The 25982-nt window shown below is 35.8% G+C and overlaps 1 protein-coding gene, 1 long non-coding RNA gene and 1 pseudogene across 5 annotated transcripts in view; 1 reads left to right on the top strand and 2 right to left on the bottom strand.

Moving 5' to 3' along the window:
• Positions 1–1436: 1436 nt before the first annotated feature.
• LOC118602844 lies at positions 1437–6937 on the bottom strand. Its single transcript, XR_004950889.1, has 3 exons — positions 6597–6937; positions 5068–5202; positions 1437–1541 (listed from the first exon to the last, which is right to left on the bottom strand). It is a non-coding gene; the product is annotated as an uncharacterized LOC118602844 (long non-coding RNA).
• Positions 6938–7112: 175 nt separating this feature from the next.
• Positions 7113–25982, top strand: part of CLNS1A (chloride nucleotide-sensitive channel 1A) — a 33457-nt gene continuing 14587 nt past the window's right edge. Inside the window, exons 1-7 of one of the 4 annotated variants that reach the window (XM_016161570.2) lie at positions 7116–7329; positions 12346–12482; positions 16455–16556; positions 17135–17242; positions 18348–18521; positions 21908–21998; positions 22147–22581. In XM_016161570.2, coding sequence (XP_016017056.1) covers positions 7190–7329; positions 12346–12482; positions 16455–16556; positions 17135–17242; positions 18348–18521; positions 21908–21975 — 729 coding nt within the window. In that variant the 5' untranslated portion in view covers positions 7116–7189 and the 3' untranslated portion in view covers positions 21976–21998; positions 22147–22581. Of the gene's footprint in view, positions 7330–12345; positions 12483–16454; positions 16557–17134; positions 17243–18347; positions 18522–21907; positions 21999–22146; positions 22582–24586; positions 25349–25982 lie in introns of those variants that run through there. The other 3 variants (XM_016161569.2, XM_036220726.1, XM_016161571.2) reach the window with 3 other exon arrangements.
• Positions 21165–21283, bottom strand: LOC118603344 (annotated as a pseudogene).

Consider the following 25982-nt stretch of genomic DNA (forward strand, 5'->3'; position numbering starts at 1 on the left):
AAATGAAAAGTTAACAAGGAACCTACTAGTTCATGGTATAGGTCACCCTTAGCTTCACTATTGTGCCTCTTGCTCATTTCAGAGCCACTTTATCCACTCTCAAGTATCCATCCTTCTCTCCTGCCTGTCTCCACGGAGGAGTTGTCTCTGTTTTTGCCACATCCCCTCTGCCTGTGTCTATGACCTGCTTCCTTCCCTCTTGCCTCCTACTGGGTCTTCACATCTCAATGATCTGTCTCTGATCTCTACCCCTGTACTCACTCCTTTCTATACAAAAGCTCTTTCTATCATGAAAAACGAAGTGTCATCCTGTTTCCCATTCAATCTGCCTCTCAACTTGTTTTTACTTGATTTCAAGTCTTTAAAATAGATTATAGAAATGTTGAACAATATATTTGAAAATTCTCACTGAAATATCAGAAATTCCTAAGAGAAACTAGAAAACCAGCATGTGTCTCAGCAGCATACTCAAAAGCCCATCATTAGGAACAACTATTACAGAAAGCTGAAACTTACAGTAGAGGAGATGGCCTTCCCTTTTCCTTGCACTTGTTTCATGTTCTATTGAAATGTCCATGTCATTTTCTCTTTGGCATTATTTCTGCCTAGTGGGATACCAGTAATTGCACCATGAACTCATGAAATCGAATAGCTCTTACTCTATCATTTGGAGCCAAAAAGTTGAAGAACTTGATTAATGATAGGATCTGATTAGAACTTATGCTGACTCGAGTTTGAACCATAAAAGCAGATTTTCTGTATTTCAAGTCTTTTTGAAAAAACATAAGGATGAATTTTGATGGTAACTAGGGCTTACTGGCAACAAAGCAAACTTGCTCAATGCTAAAAAACCAGAAAGTCGGTTTGAGATTGAGACTGATCCAGAAGGCAGGGCTGGAATTTCCCTGGGAGATGTTGTAAGGCGAATTAGGACAGTGCCAAAGAGGCAAGGCTGAAAGGCAACGGTCCACAACCAGAAAAGGCATGCAATAGGAGAGAGAAGGTTAAGAAGAAGTCTTTAGGATGATTGTCCTGTGACACAGTCGCTTTTAATAATCTGGATGTACTTATGCAATGATTACCAAAACAAAAGGACTTGTACATTTTATTTAAAAGACTTTCTTCTTGGTTTTTAAAATTGAGATATAATTCACATACCATAAAATTCATCGTTTTAAAGTATACATACGATTCATGGTCTTCAATACATTCACAAGGTTGTCATCACCCCCCAAAATAAACCCCATATAATTATTATCTGTCACTCACTATTCCGCTATCCCCCCTGGCCCCTGGAAATCATTAATCTACTTTCTGTCCGTAAGGATTTGCCTGCTGTGGACAGTTCATATAAATGGAGTCATACCACATGTGGCTTTTTATGTCTGACTTCTTTCATGTGGCACGTTTTCATCCATGTTTTAGCATGAATCTGTACTCATTTCTTTTTATGGATGAATAATATTCCATTGTATGTACATACCATATCTTGTTTATCCATTCACCAGTTGGTTGATATTTGTATGGTTTCCACTCTTGAGCTATATGAATAAAAAACATTGTGTATAAGTTTTTGTGTAGATATTTGTTTTCAATTCTCTTAAGTATACACCTGAGAATGGAACTGCTAGATCATATGGTGACTCTGTTTCATGTTTTAAGGAACTGCTGAATTGTGTTACATGGCATCTGAAATCTTTTTACATTTCCATAGCAATACATTAGGTTTCCAATTTCTCTACCTCAATAACACTTATTACTGTCAGTCTTTTTTATTACAACCATCCTAGCAGATAGGAAGTGGTTTTTCATTGTGGTTTTAATTTGCATTTTCCTGATAATCATGTTGACCATCTTTTCATGTGCTTTTTGGCTATTTGTCTATCCTCTTTTCAGAAACATCTATTAAAATCCATTGCTCATTTTTAGTTGGGTTATCTGTTTATTTATTGTTGATGTGTAAGAGTCCCTTCTATATTCTGGCTACCAGCCTTTTACCAAAAACATGATTTTCAAGTATTTTTTCTAATTCTGCAAGTTATCTTTCTATTTTCTTGATGGTGTTCTTGACACATACAAGTTTTTAATTTTGATGATGTCTAATTTTTTTCTTTGCTCATGCATCAGATGTCATACCTAAGAAACTGTTGCCTAATTTATTGTCACAAAAATTTATTTTATGTTTCTTTGTAAGAAAGAGTTTTGTAGGTTTAGCTCTTAAATCTAGGTCTTTGATCCATTCTGGGTTATTTTTGTATGTGCTGTGAGTTACAGACCCAAATTCATTCTTTTGCATGTGGCTATCCAATTGTGCCAGAGCCATTTATTGAAAAGACTATTCTTTCTGCTGTTGAATTATGTTGGCATCCTTGTTAAAACTCAATTGACCAGAAATGTCTGGGTTTACTTCTGGACTCTCGATTCAATTCCACCGATCTATACATCTATCCTAATGGCAGTACGACAGTCTTGTAACTTTGTCGGAAGTTTTGAAATGAGGAACTGAATCCTCTAACTTGGCTCTTTACAAAAAAAATACTTTGACTATTCTGGGTACTTTGAATTTTCATATGAATTTTCAATTCCGTTTGTCATTTCTGTAAAAAAGGCAGTTGGAATTGTGAAAGGGATTGCATTTAATCTGCAGATGATTTGGGGAATATTGGCTCCTTAATAATAAGTCTTCCAATTAATAAACATGAGATGTCTTTTCCTTTATTTTAAGTCTTCTTTAATTTTTTCAAGAATGTTAGTAGTTTTCTCCTGTTAAATATATTCCTGTGTATTTTATTCATTTTGATAGTATTATAAATGGAATAGTTTTTCTTAATTTCACTTTCAGGTTGTTCCTGCTAGTGTATAGAAATACAATTTATTTTTTACTTAGGAATAAACTTAACCAAATATCTGAAAGACCTGTACACTGAAAAAAATACAAAATGTTAATGAAAATAATTACAAAAACACAAATAAATAGAAAGACATCTCATCTTTATGGATCTGAAGACAACATTGTTAAAATATCAAGACTATACCCTAAAATGGATTTTCTGAAGAAGTAAGAAAATTAATCCAAAAATTCACATGGAATCTCAAGGGACCCTGAATAGCCAAAACAAACTTGAAATAGAACAAAGTTGGAGGACTGACACTTCCCGATTTCAAAACTTACTACAAAGTTACAATAATCAAAGCAGTGTAGTAGAAATACATGTGGCATAAAGACAATCATATAAATCAATGAGATAAAATACAGAGCCCAGAAATAAACACTCACATATATGGTCAAATGATTTGACAAGGATGCCAAGGACATTCAATGAGAAGAGTGTCTTTTCAACAAATGGTTCTGGGAAAACTAGGTATCTACATGTAAATGAATGACATCGGACCCTTAAATAACACCATATGCAAAAATTAAATCCATCAAACACCTAAATGAAAGACTTAAAACTATAAAAACTTCAGAACAAAACACAGAAGAAAAGCTTCATGACATTGGGTTTGGCAATGATTCCTTAGCTATAACACCAAAAGCATAGCAAGAAAAGAATAAAATGAAATAAACTTGACCACCTCAAAATGGAAAACTTCTGTGCATCAAACACAATAAACAGAGTGAAAAGGCAATCCATAGAATGAGAGAAAATATATGCAAATTGTATATCTGATTAGGGGTTAATATCTACAATATATAAAGAACTTCTACAACTCAACAACAACAAAAAATCTGATTTTAAAATGGGCAAAAAGACTTGGACATTTCTCCAATGATATACAAATGGCCAATAAGCAAATGAAAAGGTACTGAACATCACTAATCATTAGGAAAATAGAAATCAAATTTTGATTAACCTCACACCTATTAGGATGGATACTATTTTTTTTTTTTTTTAAGAAAAAACAAGTGTCGAGGATATGAAAAATGGGGATCCTTGTACACTGTTAGCGGGAATGTAAAATGGTGCAATCACTAGGGGAAAAGTATGGTAGTACCTCAAAAAATTAAAAATAGAATTACCATAGGATTCAGCCACTTCGATTCTGGGTATAAACCCAAGACAATTTAAAGCAAGATTTCAGGGGGATATTTGTATACCTGTGTTTAATGCAGCACTATTCCCCACAGCCAAAAGACAGAAGCAACCCAAGTATCCAATAATGGATAAATGGATAAACAAAGTGTAATAAAATATACAATGGGATGCTATTTAGCGTTGAAAAGGGAGGAAATTGACACATACAACAACATGGATTAACCTTGAGGAAATTATGCTATGTGAAATGATCCAGTCACAAAAGAAATACTATACGATTTCACTTTTTGAAGTATTTAGTCAAACGCATAAAGCAGAGAACAAAATGGTGGTGGTTTTGCCAGGGATGGGGGGGGGGGTGAATAAGGAGTTATTATTTAATGGGTACAGAATTTTAGTTTTGCATGATGAAAAGAAATCTATACACGGATAATAGTGATGTTTACACAACAATGTGAATGTACTTAAAACCATTAAACTATACTGTTGAAAATGTATAAGATTATAAATTTTGTTATGGTATTATACATCAATTAAAAAATTTTAAAATACAACTGATTTTTGTCTGTTGATTTTGTATCCCGCAACCTTGTTAAACTCATATATTAGCTTTAATAGTTTTGTGTGTGTTGATTCCTTAGGATTTTATAGCCTAAGATTAAGTCATAGTTGGATTCTTTTGATTTCTTTTTCTTGCCTAATTGCCTGGTTAGAACCTCCAAAACAATGTTGAATAGAAGTTATGAGAGTGGACACCCTTGTCTTTTTCCTGATCCTAGCAGGAAAGCAGTCTTACTGCTAAATATGATGTTAGCTGACAGTATTTCACACGTCTTTTATCAGGTTGAGGCAGTTCCCTTCCACTCCTAATTTTTTAGTTTGTGAGTGTTTTTTTTTTTTTTAAATCATGAAAGGGAGATGGATTTTATCAAATGCTTTTTCTATATCCACTGAAATGACTCATGCTTTTCTTCTTTTATTGTATTAATATGGTGTATTATGTTGGTTGATTTTCATATGTTGAACCAACCTTCCATTCCTGGGATAAATCCCACTTGGTCATTGTTTTTGGGATCCCCAAGACTACTCCCAGCATCAGTGATTCATTAGGAAGACTCACAGGGCTCAGCATATAGTTGTATTCACAGGTATGATTTTTTCATAGCTAAAGGATATAAAACAAAATTAGCAAAGTGAAATGGCAAATGGGCAAAGTCTAGAGCTAACCAGGCACAGGCTTCCCAAGAGTGCTTTCCCAGTGGAGTCACACACAGAATGCACTTAACTCTCCCAGCAATGAGCTGAGGCAACATGAGTGAAATGTTATCTACCTGGGAAGCTCATTAGAAACTCAGTGGCCAGGGTTTTACTGGGAGCTGATGACACAGGTACTATCTTGCCTAGCACATACCAAAATTCCAGACCCCCAGAAGGAAAGTAGGTGTTTAGCATAAATTACATTGTTTGTCCAAGCAATTTAGAGACAATGAGCTACTCTTAACAATTAGATTGATAGGAAACCTCTTGAAATCAAAGTTTCCAGGATGTAGGCCTTTCCTTATCCTAAGGATAAGCATTCTGAGGCCTGTTTTGGTAACTCTTTTTGCACAATCCATCCCCTTGGCCCTTGGTCTTACAGCAAAATTATCATCAGTAAGACCCCATACAAAAGGCTGAGAAAAAACTGTAGTATTGACTTCAGTTATCCTCTTAAATTATTAAAGTTTTAGCCAATTTTCTACCCTGGATTATTTGGGGGTTCTGTTTCTGAGCAGAGTATTGCCTGTTTTACTAAACAGCCAACCACATAAAGATATCCCACAGGAAGCCTCAAACTATCCATTTCCCATATTTGATTTGTTAGCTGCTTTCAAAGCATACTTCTCACCCTGAATTCTCCATCTTGGAGAAATGAGTCAGCATCCACTAGACTACTTAGGCTGGAAATTTAGGAATAGTTGACTTCTTGCCATTCTTCATCCATCCTGATCTTTACCTTCACCACCACCTTTCCCCCAATCTATCTCCAGATTCTGAGAAGTCACCCCTATTTCCACCCATACTGCCACTCTCTCATCTTGTACTATAGCAACAACTTCCTAATATTTTCCTTGCTCAGTGTCCCTCCTTGTCTCACCACCAAAAAAACGAATCCCAATTTAAAAAGTTCCTCTAACTATTCAGAGGATATAAATAAAACTACTCCATACCTTCCGTCCTCTAGCATAGGTATGATCATATTTTACAGGCAAGAAAAGTGACGCCTAGAGAGACTGATTTAATTGAATTCTGCTACGTCTCTCCTGTAGGTCTCTCTCATCAATAACTTTCATACAGCTGTCATAAAGAGGAAATGAAATAATACGTATAAAGTGCCTAGAACAGCGTCTGGTACATAACACTCGGTTACGTTTAGCTACTATTAAGATCACTTAAAGGGTTTTCACTGCTCTTACTTTTCAGTGCCTATCAAAGAAATAAAGCAAGCGTTCCGAATCTGGTGGATTAATTCAGCGCCCTATCTCCTTACAGACATAGCTCTTCACTAGAGTTAGTTACCTCTTTGGGCTCGTCTGTCCACCTGAGGCATGGGCTTACATGGCTCGCACTAGGGCGGTATCAGGACCTAAACTGTCTGGAGCATGGCTGTTGAGATGTGAACAGGCCGGGACGAGGCGTACGCAGGTGGTAGAAGCTGTGAGCTCAGTTAGGAGAGGTTGACCATTAGATCAGTACGGACTGTACTTCCTGTGCATCCTCAGGCAAAATAACTCCATGTTTCAGGCCTCTCTTTCCATTTTTGTATAAAAAGGAATTTATTATTCCTTGTGCTTCCTCTTTCACAGGGTTGCTGTGACGACCCTGAAGTAGGATGTAGGGGAGATCACTCCATTACACTAAACCTGGAGCTTTAAAAATGGCAAAGGCGGGGGGGGGGGGGGGCGGGCGCCGAGAAGGGGAGTCACGTGACAAACTCAGCCGGGTCATCTCAGGCCTCCGAGAGGAAGCCCTAGAACGTCTCATCTCTATGGTGGATGACCCTCAAACGCCGGTGCAGGCTAAATTGATCTTCCGGGGTAATCGTCACCGCTTCCGGGGCGGGACGCGGCGAGCTGGGGTTGTTCTTCAGCTCCCTCCTAGCTTGTGTCTTTATGCTCACTGCTGCAATGAGCTTCCTTAAAAGTTTCCTGCCGCCAGGGTCGGCTGAGGGACTCCGGCATCAGCAGCCAGATACCGAGGCTGTGCTGAACGGGAAGGGCCTCGGCAACGGCACCCTTTACATCACTGAGAGGTAGGGTCCGTGTTCCCGGGGGCTGCTCCTGTGCGCCGCCTGCTGCGAAGGAGCGGGAGCGAGACCGCGACATCAGTGGCTGCTGGGAGTGGGAGCGCGTGCTCTCTGTCGTCTCGGGGATACCTCTGCAAGGAGGGAGCTCGATTGTTCTTGTGCCCTTTCCTCCGGAGCCTGCCTTTTCCCCTTCTTCAGAGGGAGTTCTCCTCGTTGATTGTGCTTTTTACTTGCCTGTTTCCGGAGGTCTAGTACGTGCCTTGTTCTCTATTCAAGGTCTTGTTTTAAGGTTTTGAGTTTCTAGACCCTGAGTTAGAGTCATCTATGTGCCTGACTGTCTTTTCTGATAAACAGGTGCGGGAGATGTTGCCCTGGGCAAGATTTAGTGGAGGATTTTGGAAATTTGGTCAGGGATTTAGATTTTCTTCCATAGATGTGGGTAGGGAGAGGAATAACCTCAACCCCACGCAGGCCGGGGTCATATCCACAGGGACCTCTCAGTTCCCATTTCTGACGCCCATTTCCATTTCTAGAAGGAATTGCCCTTTTATTTGGTCACTTGGAGCACTTTATATTTTCACAGTCAAATAGACATGTCTTAAATATTGCTACTGTAGAACTAAGGGCCCTTTTTCCTTCACACAGGGACCTCCCTTGTCTTTCAGATCCCTTTCTGACTTTCCCTTCTGCTGCATCACTTTGGGCTACAGCCAGAGGAAATTCTCTGCTTTTAAGAGCTTATGTTGGACCCACACACATATCCAGGATAATCTCTCTATTATTTTGTCAACTGATTAGTAACCTTAATTACATCTGTAAAGTCCCCTTTGCCTTGTAACATACAGTATTCACAGTCTTGACACCAGGGGATGAAGGTTATGGGAGCCAAATTTTTGCTTACCACAGAGGACACACACATGCACAAAATGTAAAGAACTCTTTGTTTAGAGAGAAATCTAGAACTCAAGCAAAGTTTAGGCTTTTGACCAGTCAGTGAAATAGGAACTGTGGATGGGAGGAAAAGCAAATTTGGGCTGAAGTGCAGATAATGAGTTTTGTGTGGACATGTGGGGATTAGTTGGACATATGTGCTTATCTTGGGAGAGTGGCGTTAATGATAGAGATTTGGAAATCATCCGTGTAAGTTTAGCAAATACATGGGACTAGATTAGATACTCCAGAAGAGAAGAAGGCCAAGGATAGAACCATGATGACACATCTACATTAAGAGGTAGGTCATGGAAGAAGAGACTTGAGGAGAGAAGCGAGAGTAGCAATCAAATAAAATAAGATCTGAAAAGCATCTGTCAGGTATTGACAAAGAGATCTTTGGTGATCTTGAGAGAGCAATTTCTTTTAAGTGGTGGAAAGTGGAGCAAAGATAGATTTCTAGCTCTTACACAATCCCTTTTTTTTCTCTGTGGCTTCTCTGTATATTGGCTCTTCTTTCTATAATGTAACTCCATTTGGGGGAAGATCCTATACTTATTTTTAAATTTTAAAAATTTCAAATCTAAGGAAAAGTTTCATCAGTTAATATTTTGCCATGTTTATCTCTCTCTTTTCTGAGCTATTTGAGAGTCGTAGACATGTTGCGACTTTACCTGTAAATACTTGAGCATATATCTCCTAAGTACAAGGACATTCTCCTTACGACCACAATACAGTTATCACATTCAGGAAGCACAAACTCCTAAAGTTCTTATCTATTTAAAAATTTATGTCAGCTTTTTACTAACAAATCTCTTACCTTTCTTTAAGAAAATATTTTTGTAAAATATACATACAAAAAAAGAATAAGTTATAGGTCTGTGGTTTAAAGAATTATAATTAAAACAACACCTGTACATCCACCAGTCAGGTTAAAAATAGAATATTACCAGTACCTTGGATACCTTTTTACTCATCCCTTTTTACTCATTTTTAGCTTCACCTCCTTGTTCTCTTTCCCCTTTTTGTTCTTTACTACCTAGCATTTCCAAGTCTTGATAGATTCAAGTTCTCAAACTAGGAAGGCTTCCTGGAGGATGTGACAAATGAAGATTAACAGTTAACCATGTAAATGATGTGGGGCAAAGGGGAATTGTTCTAATTAAAAGAAATAGGGTGCTGAGCAGCAAGTGTGAGAAACAGTATCGTGCCAGAATATGTATGTGTGTGTGTGTATTTTTTTTTTACGTATGTATGTAAAAAATATATATGTACATACAGTACACACACAGTGTAGCAGTTCTTCATCTGAGGAAATGAGAAAGATTGGAAAAATAATAAAACTGGAGAAGGAGAGAGCCAGGTTCATGAGCTTGGCTTATAGCCCTTGGGCTTTCGGCAAACCATTTTAGGTAAAGAGGAACAGCGTCTGATTTGGTTTTAGGTAGATAGTTTCTCAGATGTATATTGAGAGATTTAGAATTATCAGGCTTAGTTTTCATAGGAAGTTGATGTTTTATAGATAAAGAAGGGAACAAAGGCTTGAATTATTCAAAATAGATCATTCGAAACAGGTAAAATAGAATATAAGATATAAAAAGAATATACCTTATTCCAAAATTATCTTATATCTTATTCCAAAGTTATTTTAAAACCAAATAATTAAACCAACTCAAATTCAAGAGCTCTCTTAACTGCCTGTTCTATCTTCACACCACACCAGGAGTAAAGGATACTGATCATGCTGTGCAAAAGTGTTGAAAATAAGCAAAATATTCCTCTGCATGTTTACTGGCTTTCTAATTCTTGTTTTTTCCCTTTTATGATTCATGGTTTCTTTGAGACTGGGTATAGTTTATTTTTATTTTTGTTTGTTTTTTGTTTTGGAGGGCTTTTCTTCTAGAATATATAAAAAGAGAATAAAAAAAATCAGAACTTCATGGTCAGAGTAAATGTTACTTTTAAGTGGAACTTGCTTGTGTTCTATAGAGTGTATAATCCATGTCCATGTATAAGTTATGAGGACTCCATAGGAAATGTGCTGAGGCGGCATTTTTATCCTGCCAGCAGTAAGACACTACGGAGCAATTACTATGTGCTTTTCAAGGTAAAGGCCATAATTTGGTGGGCACTGGGTCTGTGTTTGTATTTCAGTTTTTCCATCTCCTGATTGAGTCATTAAAGAAAGTTTTCTGGCTCTGGATATTTGAAATTTTGGACACCCAAATTTGGAATGCTTTTTGAATTGTGATAGTGCCAAGGGTTTTTTGAGGTGAGAGAAAGGAGTTTCTTTGCTTAAAATAATAATAGTTTTAGTAAAGGACTGGCAATACCTCTGTGCTACATGAACACTATTTCATCTCCATGTTAAGACGAAAGCAGTGGACAGGAAAGGCACACACAGTACACACCGTCTAACTACAATAATAAAATCTATTATTCCCTTGGGATGAGTCATCCTAGAAAATCATAGAGCTTTTACCGCTTTAAGCTACTTAACATTTACCAATTTAAGTAAGCCTCCCAGGTTTTCTGTTTCTTGTTTAATAAGCATGTTCAATAAAAATCTTTCCAAATGGCTACATATTTTCTCGCTTTTGCTTTTTTGTGTACATTTAGTATATTTACAGAGTTGTTCAGTTTTCATCACAATTTAATTCTCCCTTTGTTTTTGATAAGTGAGGGTCACGTATTACATGCTTGTATTGTGCTGTTAGACATTGATATCCTTTAGTGGGACTGAAGTGTAAGTTCAGCCTCCTTTTACATTGAATATGAATGAGTTGACTGCTGCACTGTCATTGTTCCTGTGCAAGGGAGTCCTAGCTTCTCTTTAATTTGTTTTTGATCGGTTATAAATTAGACAACCAGTTAAGAGAAAAAATTAAAAAAAAGAAATTAGGCAATTACACTTGTTAAAACTGTGTAGAAAACAGAATGATACTGGGGTTATATTGTATTAACTTTTTAATGACAGCTTTACGGAGATACTCTAACTCACGTAACATATAATTCACCCATTTAAAGTGTACAATTCTGTGGTTTTTAGTCTGTTTACAGAATTGTGCAACCATCAGTACAATCAATTTTGGAATATATTCATCACCCCACAAAAGAACCGGCACCCATTAGCAGCCACTATTTCCCTCCCGCCCTGTGTAACCAGTATGTTATATAACTTTTATTTCATTAACTTTTTTGTTGTTTCTTAAGGACATTTTTGCTACTTGTTTTTCCTGCTAAGTGGTGCAGTTCCGGATGGTGAAGTACTACCAGCACTTACTCAAAACTGAACACACTGATTTTGGTGATATGTCTTCTTTATTACACCAATAACATATTTGCATTTGACCACTTTTGAGGGAGAGCTAGACCTTGCTTATCTGTGGCTTTCTCTTGAAGCTGCAGAATAAATGAAAGTCTTCATAAAGTCTGTCTTTCAATATGATAATTATTTTCTAACTTGTGGTAAGTATGATTACTGCCATTTCATGTGCATGTCATTTAATGTAAGATTAGTGGAGAAAATAGTGATTCTCAGGTATTTATATGCTTACATGCTGAGCTCTATGCTGCTGGTTTTGAAGAATGTTAAATAAAGAATATGACAGGTTCTCCTGTCAGGTAGCTCACGTTCTCTCAAGGTACACATAAGATTCATAATATCACAGAGTTAAGTGCTAAATGATGTATTACTGAGCATAAGTACACTTTAGAAAAAGAAGAAATCATTATGGACTGGAGTAATTGGAGGGAGGGATCAAGGAGGAGCTAGGACTTAATGAGCTGAAGAGGATTTTCAAAAGCAAAGAAGGCGCCTAAAGCCATTCCTGATGGGAACAAGCAGAAAGGCACAGAAACACACTTGTGAGTTTAGAAAATTTGCTTTTCAGATCTCTTTGAACTTTTAGCTAGAGGAAAAGAGACTATAACAGAATTGGTCTTAAATCCAGTTCCTGCTGCTGAATTTTCATTTTTTAGGACTATTTCTTCTTGACATGCATAAGTGTCCAAGCTGAATCTTTATAAACTTTAGGGTATTAAGTTAGGATTTACTTTCTTGAAATAATCTGTTTAAACTGTGTTTTTCAGCCGCCTGTCTTGGTTAGATGGCTCTGGATTAGGATTCTCACTGGAATATCCCACTATTAGTTTGCATGCGGTGTCCAGGGACCTAAATGCATATCCACGAGAGCATTTGTATGTTATGGTGAATGCCAAATTTGGAGGTATGTATGGTAATTTAATCTTGAGCTGCCTTTGATGGCATGTTATATTTTAAAAAGCAGTCTTTGATCATAATGTAATTTTCAAGCTATTGACCTATTTTGAATAATAGTTTATTAAGCAAAATTTTAGCACAGTAAAATAATTTGGAAACTACCTTTTGTTTTCTATGTATTCGCACTTAGAATTATTCAGTTACAATATATGTTTCTAATTTTTTCTCTCAAGTTTAACTTTCTCTTTGTAAAGGCATTTATATTTGGCACTCTTAAAGCTTGGATCAGTATACTTTTTGCTTCCAAGAATTTAGGATAGAACCTGTTTTGTTCTGTTCTCGGGGCGGGGGGGGGGAGGATATGCTGCCTTCCCCCTACATTTGGCAATGATATTTTGATTGTCCTGACTGGAACAGGGGAGTAGTGCTACCGGCATCCAGTAGTTAGAGGCCAGGGATGTTACTAAACATCCTACAGTGCACAGGACAGCCTCCCATGACAAAAAATTATCTAGTTCAAATGTCAGTAGTGCCAAGGCTGGAGTTTTTGCTGTTAGAGATAACTACAAAGATTCACAAAAATCTAGTGAAATTGATGAAAGATGGAGTAAGAAAGATATAATAAAATCTTTTTTTAGGCTTTTGACTGGGTTGTAAGAATGCAGAATGAGAAATAAATTAGGCACAAAATAACTCGTATGTGATTTTTGTAAGTGTGACTAAATAAGAAGTTGATGTACTATATTGTATTAGTTTAATAGGTTCACCTTTTGTAGAAATATAGAACTTTGGGGTTGAAAGGACATTTGTTACACCTTTAGTAAACTTCTGCTTTTAAAATAATGGGTTGCTTTTCTTTGAAATAGTATATAAGAGATACTCCTGTAAATTTTCCTGTTGCTATTGTTCCTTCAATTTAGAATTTCAATGTGATTTCAGATATAAGATTACCATTTATTTTCAGTGTGACGCTAATTATTTAGTGATTTTTAAGGCTTTTGGCAAGCCCTGCCTCATTAAATGGTAATGACTAATTCAGCTATCGGAAGATATTTTTGTTTTAAAATTTCAAACTCTTGTCATTGGAAAGGGCCCAAAGATAGATAAAAATCTAGTAGAGTTTGAAAGAGAGGGTAGTTGCCCTTGGATAGTATTAAGACTCCCAAATGAAGAGATATTAGACACAAAGTTCACTTTCCATCTAAGCAAATGCGACTATGATTTCATAACTAAGAGTATTATGTGTTTAGTTTAAATCATCATTCATTCATAGAAATGCAAAACATTAACAATACCCTTGTCGGTTCCAAATGTTGATGTGAAATGCCCATAAATAGTATAGAGCACTGGCATTAGGCAAAGGTATATGTCAAAAAATAAGGCTGGAAAGGTGGGGTTTGAATAAACCTAGCTTGAATAAAACTAGCTAAAGAGAAATGAATAAGAAGGCTGTCATTAACTTGATAAGCAAGTCATTTTCATCTCTCTCTGCCTCATTTTCATCCAGAAAAGTTAGGGGATTGTAGTAGTCTTTAGTTTTTAAACCTGGCTGCACATTAGAAACATCTGGGGCCTTTTCTTGTTAAGAATGCAAATGCTGGAATCCCAATTTAGGAAATAAAGATTCAGTAGATTTGGAGCAGCTGCTTTAAGTTGAAATTGATGGGATTATGATTAATCCTTAACTAAATTGAGTAGGCCTTTTCTGTCTTACTAGAAAGTAGAATCCTCCTTCTTGAATTACATTTATTTCAGTAGCTCTCCAGTTGTTTATCTGGAACTCTATACTCATCTCGTAAGTTATACATGCTCGGATCCTTTTTTCCTAGTATTTGTTTGTTTTATCCTGATTCTCCAAGCTCCAGATTTTTTTCTCTCTTCGGTTTATCTTCATAAACCTTTTTAAAATAGACCATCAGCTTATTGTTAGAGGACATTAGATTATTTTTAAAATTACAAAATTCATTCCCACTGTTGAAAATCTAGAAGAGTTTAAAAAGACTGAGTATAGCAGCCACCAATGTGATCTGGCATGATCTGGTGAGTGTTGATCATAGTCGTATTTTTTTTCTTAATTGTAAAAATGCTGTATTACATTTCTATTTGTTGCTTTAAGGTAGATTCCTGAGGATATAAAGGAAGTGTTAATAGTGGTTATTTCTAGGGAGAGAAATTAAGAGTGGTAGAGACTTTTCCTTTGAATCCATCTAGATTCTTTCAATTACTTTTATACCAGCATGTATTATTTTTATAATTTAAAAAGTGATGTTCATTCAGTTTTAGAATAATAATTATGGTATGATACCATTTTGTTTTTTAAAATACATTTAAAAAGTTTGGTAGTACAATAATATAGTCAACTATTTAGAATTATTTAGAATTATGTAGTATTTTATATTATTTTGTTTGTTTACAAAGTACATGTGTGTTATATTTAACAATATAATAACAGAAACAAGACAGGAAGTTCCCATTAAGTCCATTATTTTTAATACTGTTGCTAGTGGCCATTTTTAAAAATTTCCCTTTTTGCTTACCTGTATTTTTTCATTATTCTACAGTAAGTTTTTATGACTTAAAAAAATGAACATTAGAGATTTAGTGGCTATCTCCTGTTGCGTAATTCCTATGAGTAAAATTGCTGCATTCAAGGTAATAAACATTTTTAAAGCTTTTAACATATATTGTAAATTACTTTCCAGAAAGTTTATAACAATTTACACTTTGAATAGTAGTCTATAATAATACCTTACCACCTTATCTTCAGCTGCATGGAGAATTAACATTATTTTGATGGTAACGTTTAATAAGCTTAACAAAATTTATATTTTTAAGATTATTGGTTTCGAACATTTTTTGATGTTTTGGGGTATATTGTTGACTTTATTATGAAATAATTCAAATATTGAAAAATGCAGAGAGTAATAAAAAAATTATATTATTCAATATCCAGCATAAATTGTAACATTTTTCATAATTACTCTAGTCTTTTATAGAAATATAGAGAGTATGTCAGTACTGTTGAAATCCTTTTTGTACCCCTTTCTTTTTCGTTCTCACTGTCTCTCGAGTTAAACATCCTAAAGATGGCATGTGTACTTCCTATCTGTGCTTTCAGTTTTAATGACTACATAGTATACCTTTAGCAACATAATGGTTTTGTAATGTGTTTAAGGTTTTACTGTAAGTGGTATTATATATTTCTGCAACTACTTTTTTCATTCCACTGTACTTGTAATCTATTTTGATACCAAGTCACATATGTTCATTTTTAACTGATAGCTATTATATAACACAATATGACCAGGTTGCAATATCTCTATTTCTTTTTTTTAATCAACATTTTATTTACACTTTTGCTGGTACATGTGGTACTTCAGTAAACATTTTTGTACAAACTAATTATGTACATATGTGTCTAGATGAAGAATTTCTGGGTTAGTAGGAGGACATACACTCAGTAGGATATACCTCTCTGGATAGTTTCCGCTTCACCAGCAGCATGTTCATGTTCTGTTTGTTGAACATTTGTATATTTTTCTTGCTCGCAGACTTTGTTAATTTATCTGTTGGGTCAGTTAACTTAAGGGCCTTGGTTGCTCATCTGTTGTTTGTTAGTGATTAATTACATTTGAGGTTTACAAACTGTTCTGTACCATTTGTTTCAAGGTGAAAGGTAAGGGAAGCGGATGACATTGAAACTGTACTTTTGAGAGGCCTCTTTCCTCACTTCCTACATGACCTCGAAGGAGCTTGGAATCTCTAGGGCTCAGTGAAGTACAGTGCGACTAGACCAGAGAGACTATCCAGTCTTTTTTGTTTTTTTTTTTTAGCTCTAAAATAACCATGTCCCTATAATTTGAAGTAATTGAATTGTAGTATTTAGATATGTCAATAAGCATCCTTTAAGAAGTTTTTTCAGACCTTTTTTTTTCAAACAAATAACAGCATTAAACGGTTATTTTTATTCCCACTCTAGAAGAATCAAAAGAATCTGTTCCTGATGAAGAAGAGGAAGATAGTGATGATGATGTTGAACCTATTGCTGAATTTAGATTTGTGCCTAGTGATAAATCAGCATGTGAGTATTCCATAGAATTTCTTTTTCCTTCATGTACCAAACTTTCCCCTATTGACACACACATTCTTTCCTTCACTACCTCTATTCTACTGCTTTTTCTTCTTTTTAGCATCTGTACTATTGTTGAGGCCCAGATCCATATTAATAGCAAGGATTGTGAATGTGATGATAGTATAATAGATACAGTGTTACTTAGTGTGTTTTGCGAGTGGAGGAATCTGTTTGTTTTGTTTTGTTTTTTAATTGACTTGATGCTGTTGACTATACATCTCACCAGTTAGAGGGCTGAGAAGTCATGGCAGTTCCAAAATAGGAGATGCCAGGATGATTGGAAAGAGCCCGTTAGCTTCCAGGGGCTTCCCTATGATAGCAGCAGTCTGACCAGGACTCTTGACCCTTTTCCTTTGAAAACCCATCAGAAATTAGGAGATCTCAATAATATCTTGAAATTAACTCAGAATTTTGTGACTTGTCCATTGCCATCAAGCACTTATATTTACACCGTTAGTTATTTAATTAACTTTTATTACACATTGGCTAGAAAGAAATATTAATTACAGTTTTATTTCTTTGCTTAGTGGAGGCAATGTTCACTGCAATGTGTGAATGCCAGGCTCTGCATCCAGATCCTGAGGATGAAGATTCAGATGATTATGATGGAGAAGAATATGATGTGGAAGCACATGGTTAGTGAAGTAGAATTTTAAAGGTGTTTGTGTGTGTTTGTGTATGTTTCATTTTAAGCTCTTATTTATACTAAAAGGGTGAGATTTTAGTTCTTTATATCTCTAAGTACTACTGATATAGTATTATTAATAAAAACGAGTGACATTATTCATGTCTAAGCCAAATTGGAAAAATTTATGGGCTTTTTGAGCTTGAGGATAAGAAATAGAGATTATTGGGTTGGTGGGGAGGATAGAGATAAATGGAAGGAAAGAAAATGGTAGATAGGAAAGTAGGTAGTTGCAAGAGTCTTTTTAAGTTGATGTGGCTGCCCCCAGAGAATAGGCCTTCTCCCTCCATCCCTTGAAACTTATATCATCTGCATCTTGATTTAACATAGCCCTTCATACAGTTCACTGCCAAAGTCATTTCTTTTTCCTAGAATCATTTATCTATAAGTACTTTCACTTGTAGACCAGAATGTAGTCACTAGCCTGATAGAATCTTGTAACTTGAGGAGCCTACTGTGCTCCTTCTTTTGCGTATGGTCTCCTGTACACCATTTTGGCCTTCCAAAGCCCTTTCTTCCATATGTACCCGCTTTCTGGCCTGAGACAAACTCATTTCTGGCATTCTCCTTTATATATCTAAATACATTCTCATCTGCGCTGAGTTTTTTGGATGATTCTTTTTTAAATACTCTTTGTATTTTCTAGAATTTCTGATTTTTTTTAAAGGAACATGTATTTTAATCAAGGAAAAAACCTTCAGTACAAATTAATATCAAATTAATTTGCACTCACCTGTAAAATTCCCACCTTATAATAATATAAGACTCCCTGGCTTCAGGAACACCATTGTTTCCTCCTGGTCCCCAGAAATTTGATTCTTAGGGAGTTGCTATTTATTGGTTCATCTCCTAGAATCCCTTCTCATCCTAGAGGGTAGGGACATTTTCTTTGTATCTCTATTTTCAGCAGGTGGCCTATTTATGTGTGTTAAATGAATGTTGAAAAGTATTTCCTTAGAAGCCTTTTTTCGTTGTACCTTCAGTAAATGCATTATTGAATATCTATTTTTTTTCTAATTGTTTTACAATAGCTTAAAAGCTTTTTATTTATTTAGAACAAGGGCAGGGGGACATTCCTACATTTTACACCTATGAAGAAGGATTATCCCATTTAACAGCAGAAGGCCAGGCCACATTGGAGAGATTAGAAGGAATGCTTTCTCAGTCTGTGAGCAGCCAGTATAACATGGCTGGAGTCCGGACAGAAGATTCAATAAGAGATTATGAAGGTGAGTAGTATTCTTTTTCTTCAGTGCAAACAGTTAGATGGTCATTTAGGCAACAAGGGAAGTTATGGAGGGACGTGTGTAGGTTCTTCTGGAAACTCTAAGACAAATCTCAGAATTAACTCTTTGTAGTGTAGGAAGCAAATGTAGAATTACAAAGAATGGGAATTATCATGTCAATTTTTAAGCTTGTTTTCGTAACTACAAAAACAGTTTCTGTCCTCAGTCAAAAATTTTTTTAAGTGGGCATAGGCAAAGAAGAAATGAAAAATCAAGTTTGATTCTACTTGAGAGACATCTATTAATTTTCTCTTGCATATTTTCCCAGCCTTTTTGCTTATTCACTTATTTGTATATATGCGTGTGTGCGTGCACAGTGATGCTGCTGTTTTTAATTTTAAAATGAATTTCTACACGATTATATGCAAAACTAAATCAGTTGATTAAAAAGACTAGGTAGCATTCAGGAAACTTGAGTTTTCTTTTTTATGACAACCATCTGCACCTTAAACAAGTGGCTTTAAATGTTTATGTTTTAGTCGTCTTATATTTGTAAGCTTCTTTGTAACTATTTTCCCTATTAGACTGGTTCCCTTTTCTAAGTATCCTACTTAAGTTAGTTTCTTGAAGTACTTTGGGTTCATCCTTTACCATTTATTATCTTATCCAGCCCAATACTGAGTTCCATGGATTTTTCTTTTAAAAGACTTTTTAGATCTCTAGATCTCTTTGCTATTACTATCCCTATCCTCCAAATCTAGGTCCTTTTCTTCTCATGCCAGATTTATAGTAGTAAAGTTTTTGCCTCTATCATCCCTTCCTCAAGCTCACTGTGCCATATTAATCTTCTGAGAACACTCTCAGTCTTATATAAGGATGTTCCCTCAGCAATTGCTTGATACTCACCATATAAAATTCAAACCCGTCACTCTGACTCTGAAGAAATAGCTCTGTCTTTACCCCCAAATATCTCTTGTCTTGTTCCTACAACTCTCAGTAAAACACTTAGGTAGTGCTCTTATGTGCCAGACCCTGATTAAACATTACACATATTTATTTAATCCTTCCAGGAACCTCTGTGGTAGATGCTGTTATGATCCCCATTTTATAGATGAAGAAACTAAGACACAGCAAGGTCACATAAGTTGCTTCATGTCTAATAGCTAATAAGAGGATTAAATAAGCTGATGTGCAAAAATAATATACCAGGCACTGTTATAAGCACTTCTTGCATGTTAAATGTATTTAATATAAATATGTTGTTACAGAGTCTTAACACTTCTAATTTTTTGTGATGTTGAATATTCTTAAAGAGAGTTACCATCATTTTTCTCTTGTTTGGTACATTTAAGTTTCTCTTATAATGCTGTGATTAATATCTCTATACACTTAGCATGTTAACTTGGAGATCCTGAAATTCTGGGATATTTTAATTTGGAAAAGTTTAGGGTTTGGGTCACAATTACTTCTTATGTTGTCTCTCCATTTTAAACCCTAGCTGGTGAGCCTCTAACATAGGCTTTAGGGTGAGATGGCTCAAATGATTTTTTAGTGCTCTACCAAACTCTTGGTTGAGAGAATTCAAGATATTATCTTTTCTCATTACAATGATAGGCTGGAGAGTGCCCTTTATTTACTTATTTATTTAACTTTAGTTTGATGTGCATTTTTTTATTTATTTAAAAATTTTTAGAATAAAAATTGTGTATGTTAAAATTGTGTATATCATAATGTTTTGATATACATATATACATAGCAAAATTACTACTATAGTTAAGCTAATTAAATTCCATTCCTCACAAACTACCTTTTGTGTGTGTGTGTATTTATGTATGTGTGTATGTGTGGTGAGAACACCTGAGATCTGTCTTAGTAAATTTCAGTCTTTTTGCCATTTAACCACACACTATCTATTAGTGGTATTTCAGGGCTTCATGCACGTCTTTATATCAAGAAGAGTTTATTGAGCTTATGTACCAGGTACAGAGAATGCAGCAGTGCTTAAGAGAGATGAGGTTACTATCTTCGTATCAGTGGCATTCTAGTAGAGAAAAAACAACTTATTAAGCAGTTACAGTACATTGTGGTACAATACTGAGATACAGGGGAAGCTTGAGAAGCTGTGGAACTAGAGGCTGGGTCCTTCACCCAGCCTTCATGGAGTAAGTGACAGCTAAGGCAAGAACTGAAAAATGGCCTGTGTGATGGGAGATTACATACAGGTTGGGGAGAGAGGCAGGTAAAGCATCAGCCATGTGCAAAAGTTTAAGAGACCATCCAGCTCTGGGAACTGAAAGTTGTTCATTATATCTGGATCTCTGAGTATGAAGTATAGTTAGCTCAACTGGTAAAGGTGGATTGTGAATTGAGCTATATCTTAAAGGAACTTGAAAGCTTAAAGAATTGCATCTTTACACTTAGGTCAGTGGGAAGCTATTGAAGAATTTTTCAGAAGATGGCTGGCTGTAATATAGAAAATTAACTACAGAGGGAAATAACTAGAGGGAAAGGAGAGCAACTCTGTTAAGCAACTTAAGTTTTAATTTTTTTTTTTTTTTTTTAAGGCGAGGCAACCTTTGTTGACCTCACAGATTGCAAGGACCTTGTCAGTTTACAATCCCTTATTTTTTGTTATTTTATTTTTTACACCTACAGTACCTGGTCTTCCGAGGTGGTCTCCCATCCAAGTACTAACCAGACCCGACCCTGCTTAGCTTCCGAGATCAGACGGGATTGGGCTTGTTCAGGGTAGCATGGCCATAGATAGTAACTTAAGTTTTAAAATGAGAGATAGTGACCTAAATTAGGTAGTGGCAGTGAATGTCAAAAAACTTAACATTTGGGAGCTACTTAAGAGATGGAAGCAACAAACAAGTTAAAAGATGGGGTGGAGGATCCTGGATTAGGCAGGTAAGAGATATCTTTAATAAGATGGGAGTGAGAAGCATTTTCTATGTGGAAAGATGATAAGTTAATTATATATATGGGTCACATTTGCTTGCTGTTCCGGTTTTCCAGGTGCTAGGGTACCCAGGGGCTAGAGGCAGAAGCCACTTTGTGGTTGGCTGAAAAGTTGAGGGGTGAATGGGAAGTGTAGAAGTGGAAAAAACAGCTGTAGACAACTGCTACCTAGCGTTCTGTCATCGTTGAAGTTGAGAATTTACAAAGTAAATATTAAATGTGTAGACTAATTTTAACTTGGCTTAAATCTACAGATGGCATTTTTCTTTCTCAATTTGTTCTTGATAACTTGAATTTTCAAAAGAGAAAGAAATAGCAACGCTTAACCAACAGAGGGCACTAGCTTCTTTCTGGTCGAAATATAAGCTGAATCTACCTATCTAAATTATGAAGTAGACTTTTGCTCAGCGGTTAATTTTTTTCTTCAGATGGGATGGAGGTAGATACTACACCAACAGTTGCCGGACAGTTTGAGGATGCAGATGTTGATCACTGAAAATAATTTTTTGCTGCTTTGGGGTAAGTAGTTTATTTTTTCCCTTGTCAATGAATGTGAAAATCATCTCAAATAATTTTTATTTTAATAATTCAGGAGAACTTTTATAAAATTAGCAGTTTATCCATTTCTGAAATAATTGAAAATTATGTGTTTTTTTTCCCCTCTAAGAAGTCAAGATCGGCAAACGTGGTGATGTTCAGGTTAATTAACATTTACTGAGCACTTACCACACACCAGGCACTGAGAGTACATGGGAAAATAAGACACCCATCTTCAGTGGACTGAAGAGAATGACATTATTCCTTTATTCAGAAATGGAGCTCTCCCTGGTTGGCACAGGTGGGAACAGCAAAGCCTGAGATTATGTCCTGGTCTGCTCTTGAGCCACATTTTCCCACTTGTGATGTTTGAAACCTTACCATGTTCATTCATTAAAAAACACAAAGCAGAGATTTGCTGCAACGCACTGCTGGTTGAATTGGGGAAAAATTAGAAGTTATACTAAACTGAGTTAAAGCCTTTAATCATAATCTGGTATCAGTTTCCCTTCTGAACACAATGGTGGACTAAGGTCTTGGGTACCTTAGTGTTCAAGGCTGATTTGACAAACCATAATAAGTCTATGTACAGTTATCTAAAAGCTAACATTTCCCAGGCTGCTTTATACCTGCTTTTCTTGACTGACATAAGAGCTCACTGCTTTATACCTGCTTTTCTTGACTGACATAAGAGCTCACTTCTTTCCTCTGACCTTCTCATGAGTTTGGCCTGCAGTTTTTCCCTATTTGTTTGTTCTATGTTACTTTGAAAAATAAACCGTGCTTTGCCAGCTTGAGTATCTCAACTATATGTTAGATCGGCAGTCCCCAGCTTTTTTGGCAGCAGGGACTGGTGCTCCTATGAGAGTCTAATGCCTGATGATCTGAGGCGGAGCTGAGGTGGTGATGCTAGTGCTGGGGAGTGGCTGCAAATACAGATGAAGCTTCTCTCCTTCACCTTCCGCTCACCACCTGCAGCATGGCCTGGTTCCTAACAGGCCACAGACCAGTACCTATCTGCGGCCTGGGGTTTGGGGACTCCTGTGTTAGGTAATATCTAAAGGTCATGTAACTAGTTCATATCATACAGAGATAAGGCCAGTAATCCTAGCATCCCTTCTTTATAAGCTGTAAGATTTTTACACTGTTAAATTGCTGTCCCTTTTTCTCCTCTATAATGTCTTCTTAACTTATGACTTCATAGCGTTTTCTTGAATACTAGATATCTTCCAGAAAGTCTTTGAGATGCTACTTATATCCATGTCCTTTATTTTATTAAAGCAGATGGTAGCATGGCAAGATTATATATTTTGGCTTGCCTCTTGGACCATTGTCAGACATCCAGTTAGGTTGTGAGATCCCTTGTTATTCCAAGCTCCATTTACTTTTCGAATTATTGCTGTTATGAATATATTATAGCATTGCTTATACTAACCATAAATTGTGATAATGGATCTCTGCTTTCATCTTAGGTGCTGCTAGTAGGGCTATCAGAAAATAATCTCTTAGGAGTTCTGTGATTTACGTCTTCCTTTAAATTCTTAATTTTCAGTTCCACAACATTTACTTTTATCATTGGTAACTGTACAGTCTAAAATCATCAATGCCTCTTCCGCAGTTAGCTAAAAAATTATGTGTTCATATTGCTGGAACTCTGTTAACTTTAATTTTCAGTTCTTATAGTTCCAGATGCTAATACTTCACTATTCTACTTTATAGGAAATCTTTTGGTATAAACTTGTCTTTTCCTTATTTCTTACATTTTGTTTGTCATATTCTTAATACATTTTGGTCTTTTCAGTTCAGTGATACTTATTTAGTATCTTTTACTGAAACTGGAAAACAGATTTTTTTGGATCTTCTGGTTTTCACGTATTTCTTCTTGAAAAGTAGACTATTCAGAGAACACCAACCACTCTATTAATAAGGATTATGAGAAACTCATTTGGTCTGTCACTAATGATTACACAAATGAGATGTTACTGCAGTTCCCTGGTGAGAATTCTTAGAATTCCTTGTAATATAATTTTATGGTGAAATAACCATAAAATAGCCACAAACTTTCTAATGAGCTGATGATTTGTTTTCTATTCATTTTATGCTACAGCTGGAGCAGAGAGATGTTTTATTCATAAAGTTAATATAAGTTCTTCATCTGGATAATTGACCTAAATTCCAAACAATGTTTGTAAATTTTTAATCATTTAAAATTGTATTTGCCTTTAATGAGAGAACAAAGACTAATTAGAGTGTTTATGTAATGAATAAAAATTTCAAGATAATGGAACTAGGACTTCTCAGTACATGAGATGGGGTGAGGGGAAAGACACATGAATGGTGGAATCACAACTCTACCACATACCGGGGCTCTTTGTCTTTGGACAAGGCGTGTAACTTCTCTAATCCTTAGTTTCCTTCTCTGAAAAATGGAGTCGATAATAACTACCTGGCAGGATTGTTGCAAAGACTGAGATGTAATATATTTAAATCCCTTGGCACTCTTGATTAGGCATTAAGTAAATAATAGGTATTACTATTACTATAAACACTGTAAACCTTTTGTTTTACAGATTCTACTCAACTGTAGGAGAGAACTTGGTGCCTTTTCCACTCTGTGGTGGGTGTGATGAAAGTAATTTTCCTTCTCCAAAACTTAATCTGAACCAGTTCTTTCTTGAGACAGACTAACTATATGGAGACAACAAGTAGTCACCAGCAGAAGAAACTATGACCTTAACCAAGAGGACATTTGTAGTTTATCATTTATCCCCAAACTTTCTGTATCTAGGTACCCTCTGAGTAGGCTTATAATTCATGCCTTCAGTGTATGCATTTTCCGTAACCTAGTAGGGCTATTGGTGAAAATGCATAGGCACTTGAAGGTTTAGGTAGACTGGATAGGAGAAAGGTTGAATCTAAGAAATACCCCTTTAGGGCCTAAGGATACCCTTACCCCTTAAAAAGAAAAAGAGATATCAGAGAAATCTTGGCCTCTGCTCATTCTCCATGGGGTAATGAACTTTTTTTTTTTTTTTTTTAACTAATTTGGGACCCAGATTAATTCATCAGGCATCCTTAGGGAGCCTCTTCAGAAACATCCCAGCCATCTATACTACCACTAATACAAGTGCTTGACTCGCTTTTGCTCCGTTCACCATATTTCAGCATTTTGTTCTGTTATAACCTCAAGTTATATATCCTTTAATTTCCAGCCTTATAGGTCAGTTTCTGTAACAGAACAAGAAATCGTGACGAAGTCTTCAAAGTACTTCAGATGATAATTGTTTTGTCTTTGTAATAGTTTAACAAATAAATCTAGGTTTTCTATATTATTGTACTCTCATTCTTGACCACAACCATTAATGAGAATTTTTTTTTTTTAATTCTGACAAAAATGAGAATCTTGTGAGTTTTATTTTTTGTTCGACTTCTGTTGAGAACATGAACATGATATAAGTTAGAAAATGTATCATTAGAACTTCTGGCAAATATTTAGTAGGGCAAGGATTTAACACATTTCAAGGGATTTCTGCTTCTTCCACTTGGATCAGGAGTGGTTTCTTATACTTAGTAACTCTCAACTTTCAGTTCGTATTGATAGATTTATACTTGAACTTTCAGTCCCTTAAAAGTAAGATTAGAAAAGTTATTCAGAATCACTTACTAATTAACTTTAGTTTGTCACGACTAAGCCCAGTGTTTTTTTCAGTGCTTTCACTTGGTTTTTTCCATCCTGCATGGTAGAGTAAAAAAAAAAAAAAAAAACTACCAGAAACGGAGTTTTCCCTTTTTTAACCAGATTCAGAAATATTGAATTTGTTAAAATGGCAAAGGAAAAGGGCCACTTGGAATGGAAACTGGAATTTACTAAGACTTTCTCTGTACCAGCCACTATCCTGCATTCTTTGCATACATTATTCATATACTGTTCTTAACTATATATGAGGTATAGATGCTTTTATTATC

Source organism: Rousettus aegyptiacus, unplaced genomic scaffold (genome assembly GCF_014176215.1).
Source record: "Rousettus aegyptiacus isolate mRouAeg1 unplaced genomic scaffold, mRouAeg1.p scaffold_m13_p_5, whole genome shotgun sequence".
Classification (NCBI taxonomy): Eukaryota; Metazoa; Chordata; class Mammalia; order Chiroptera; family Pteropodidae; genus Rousettus; species Rousettus aegyptiacus.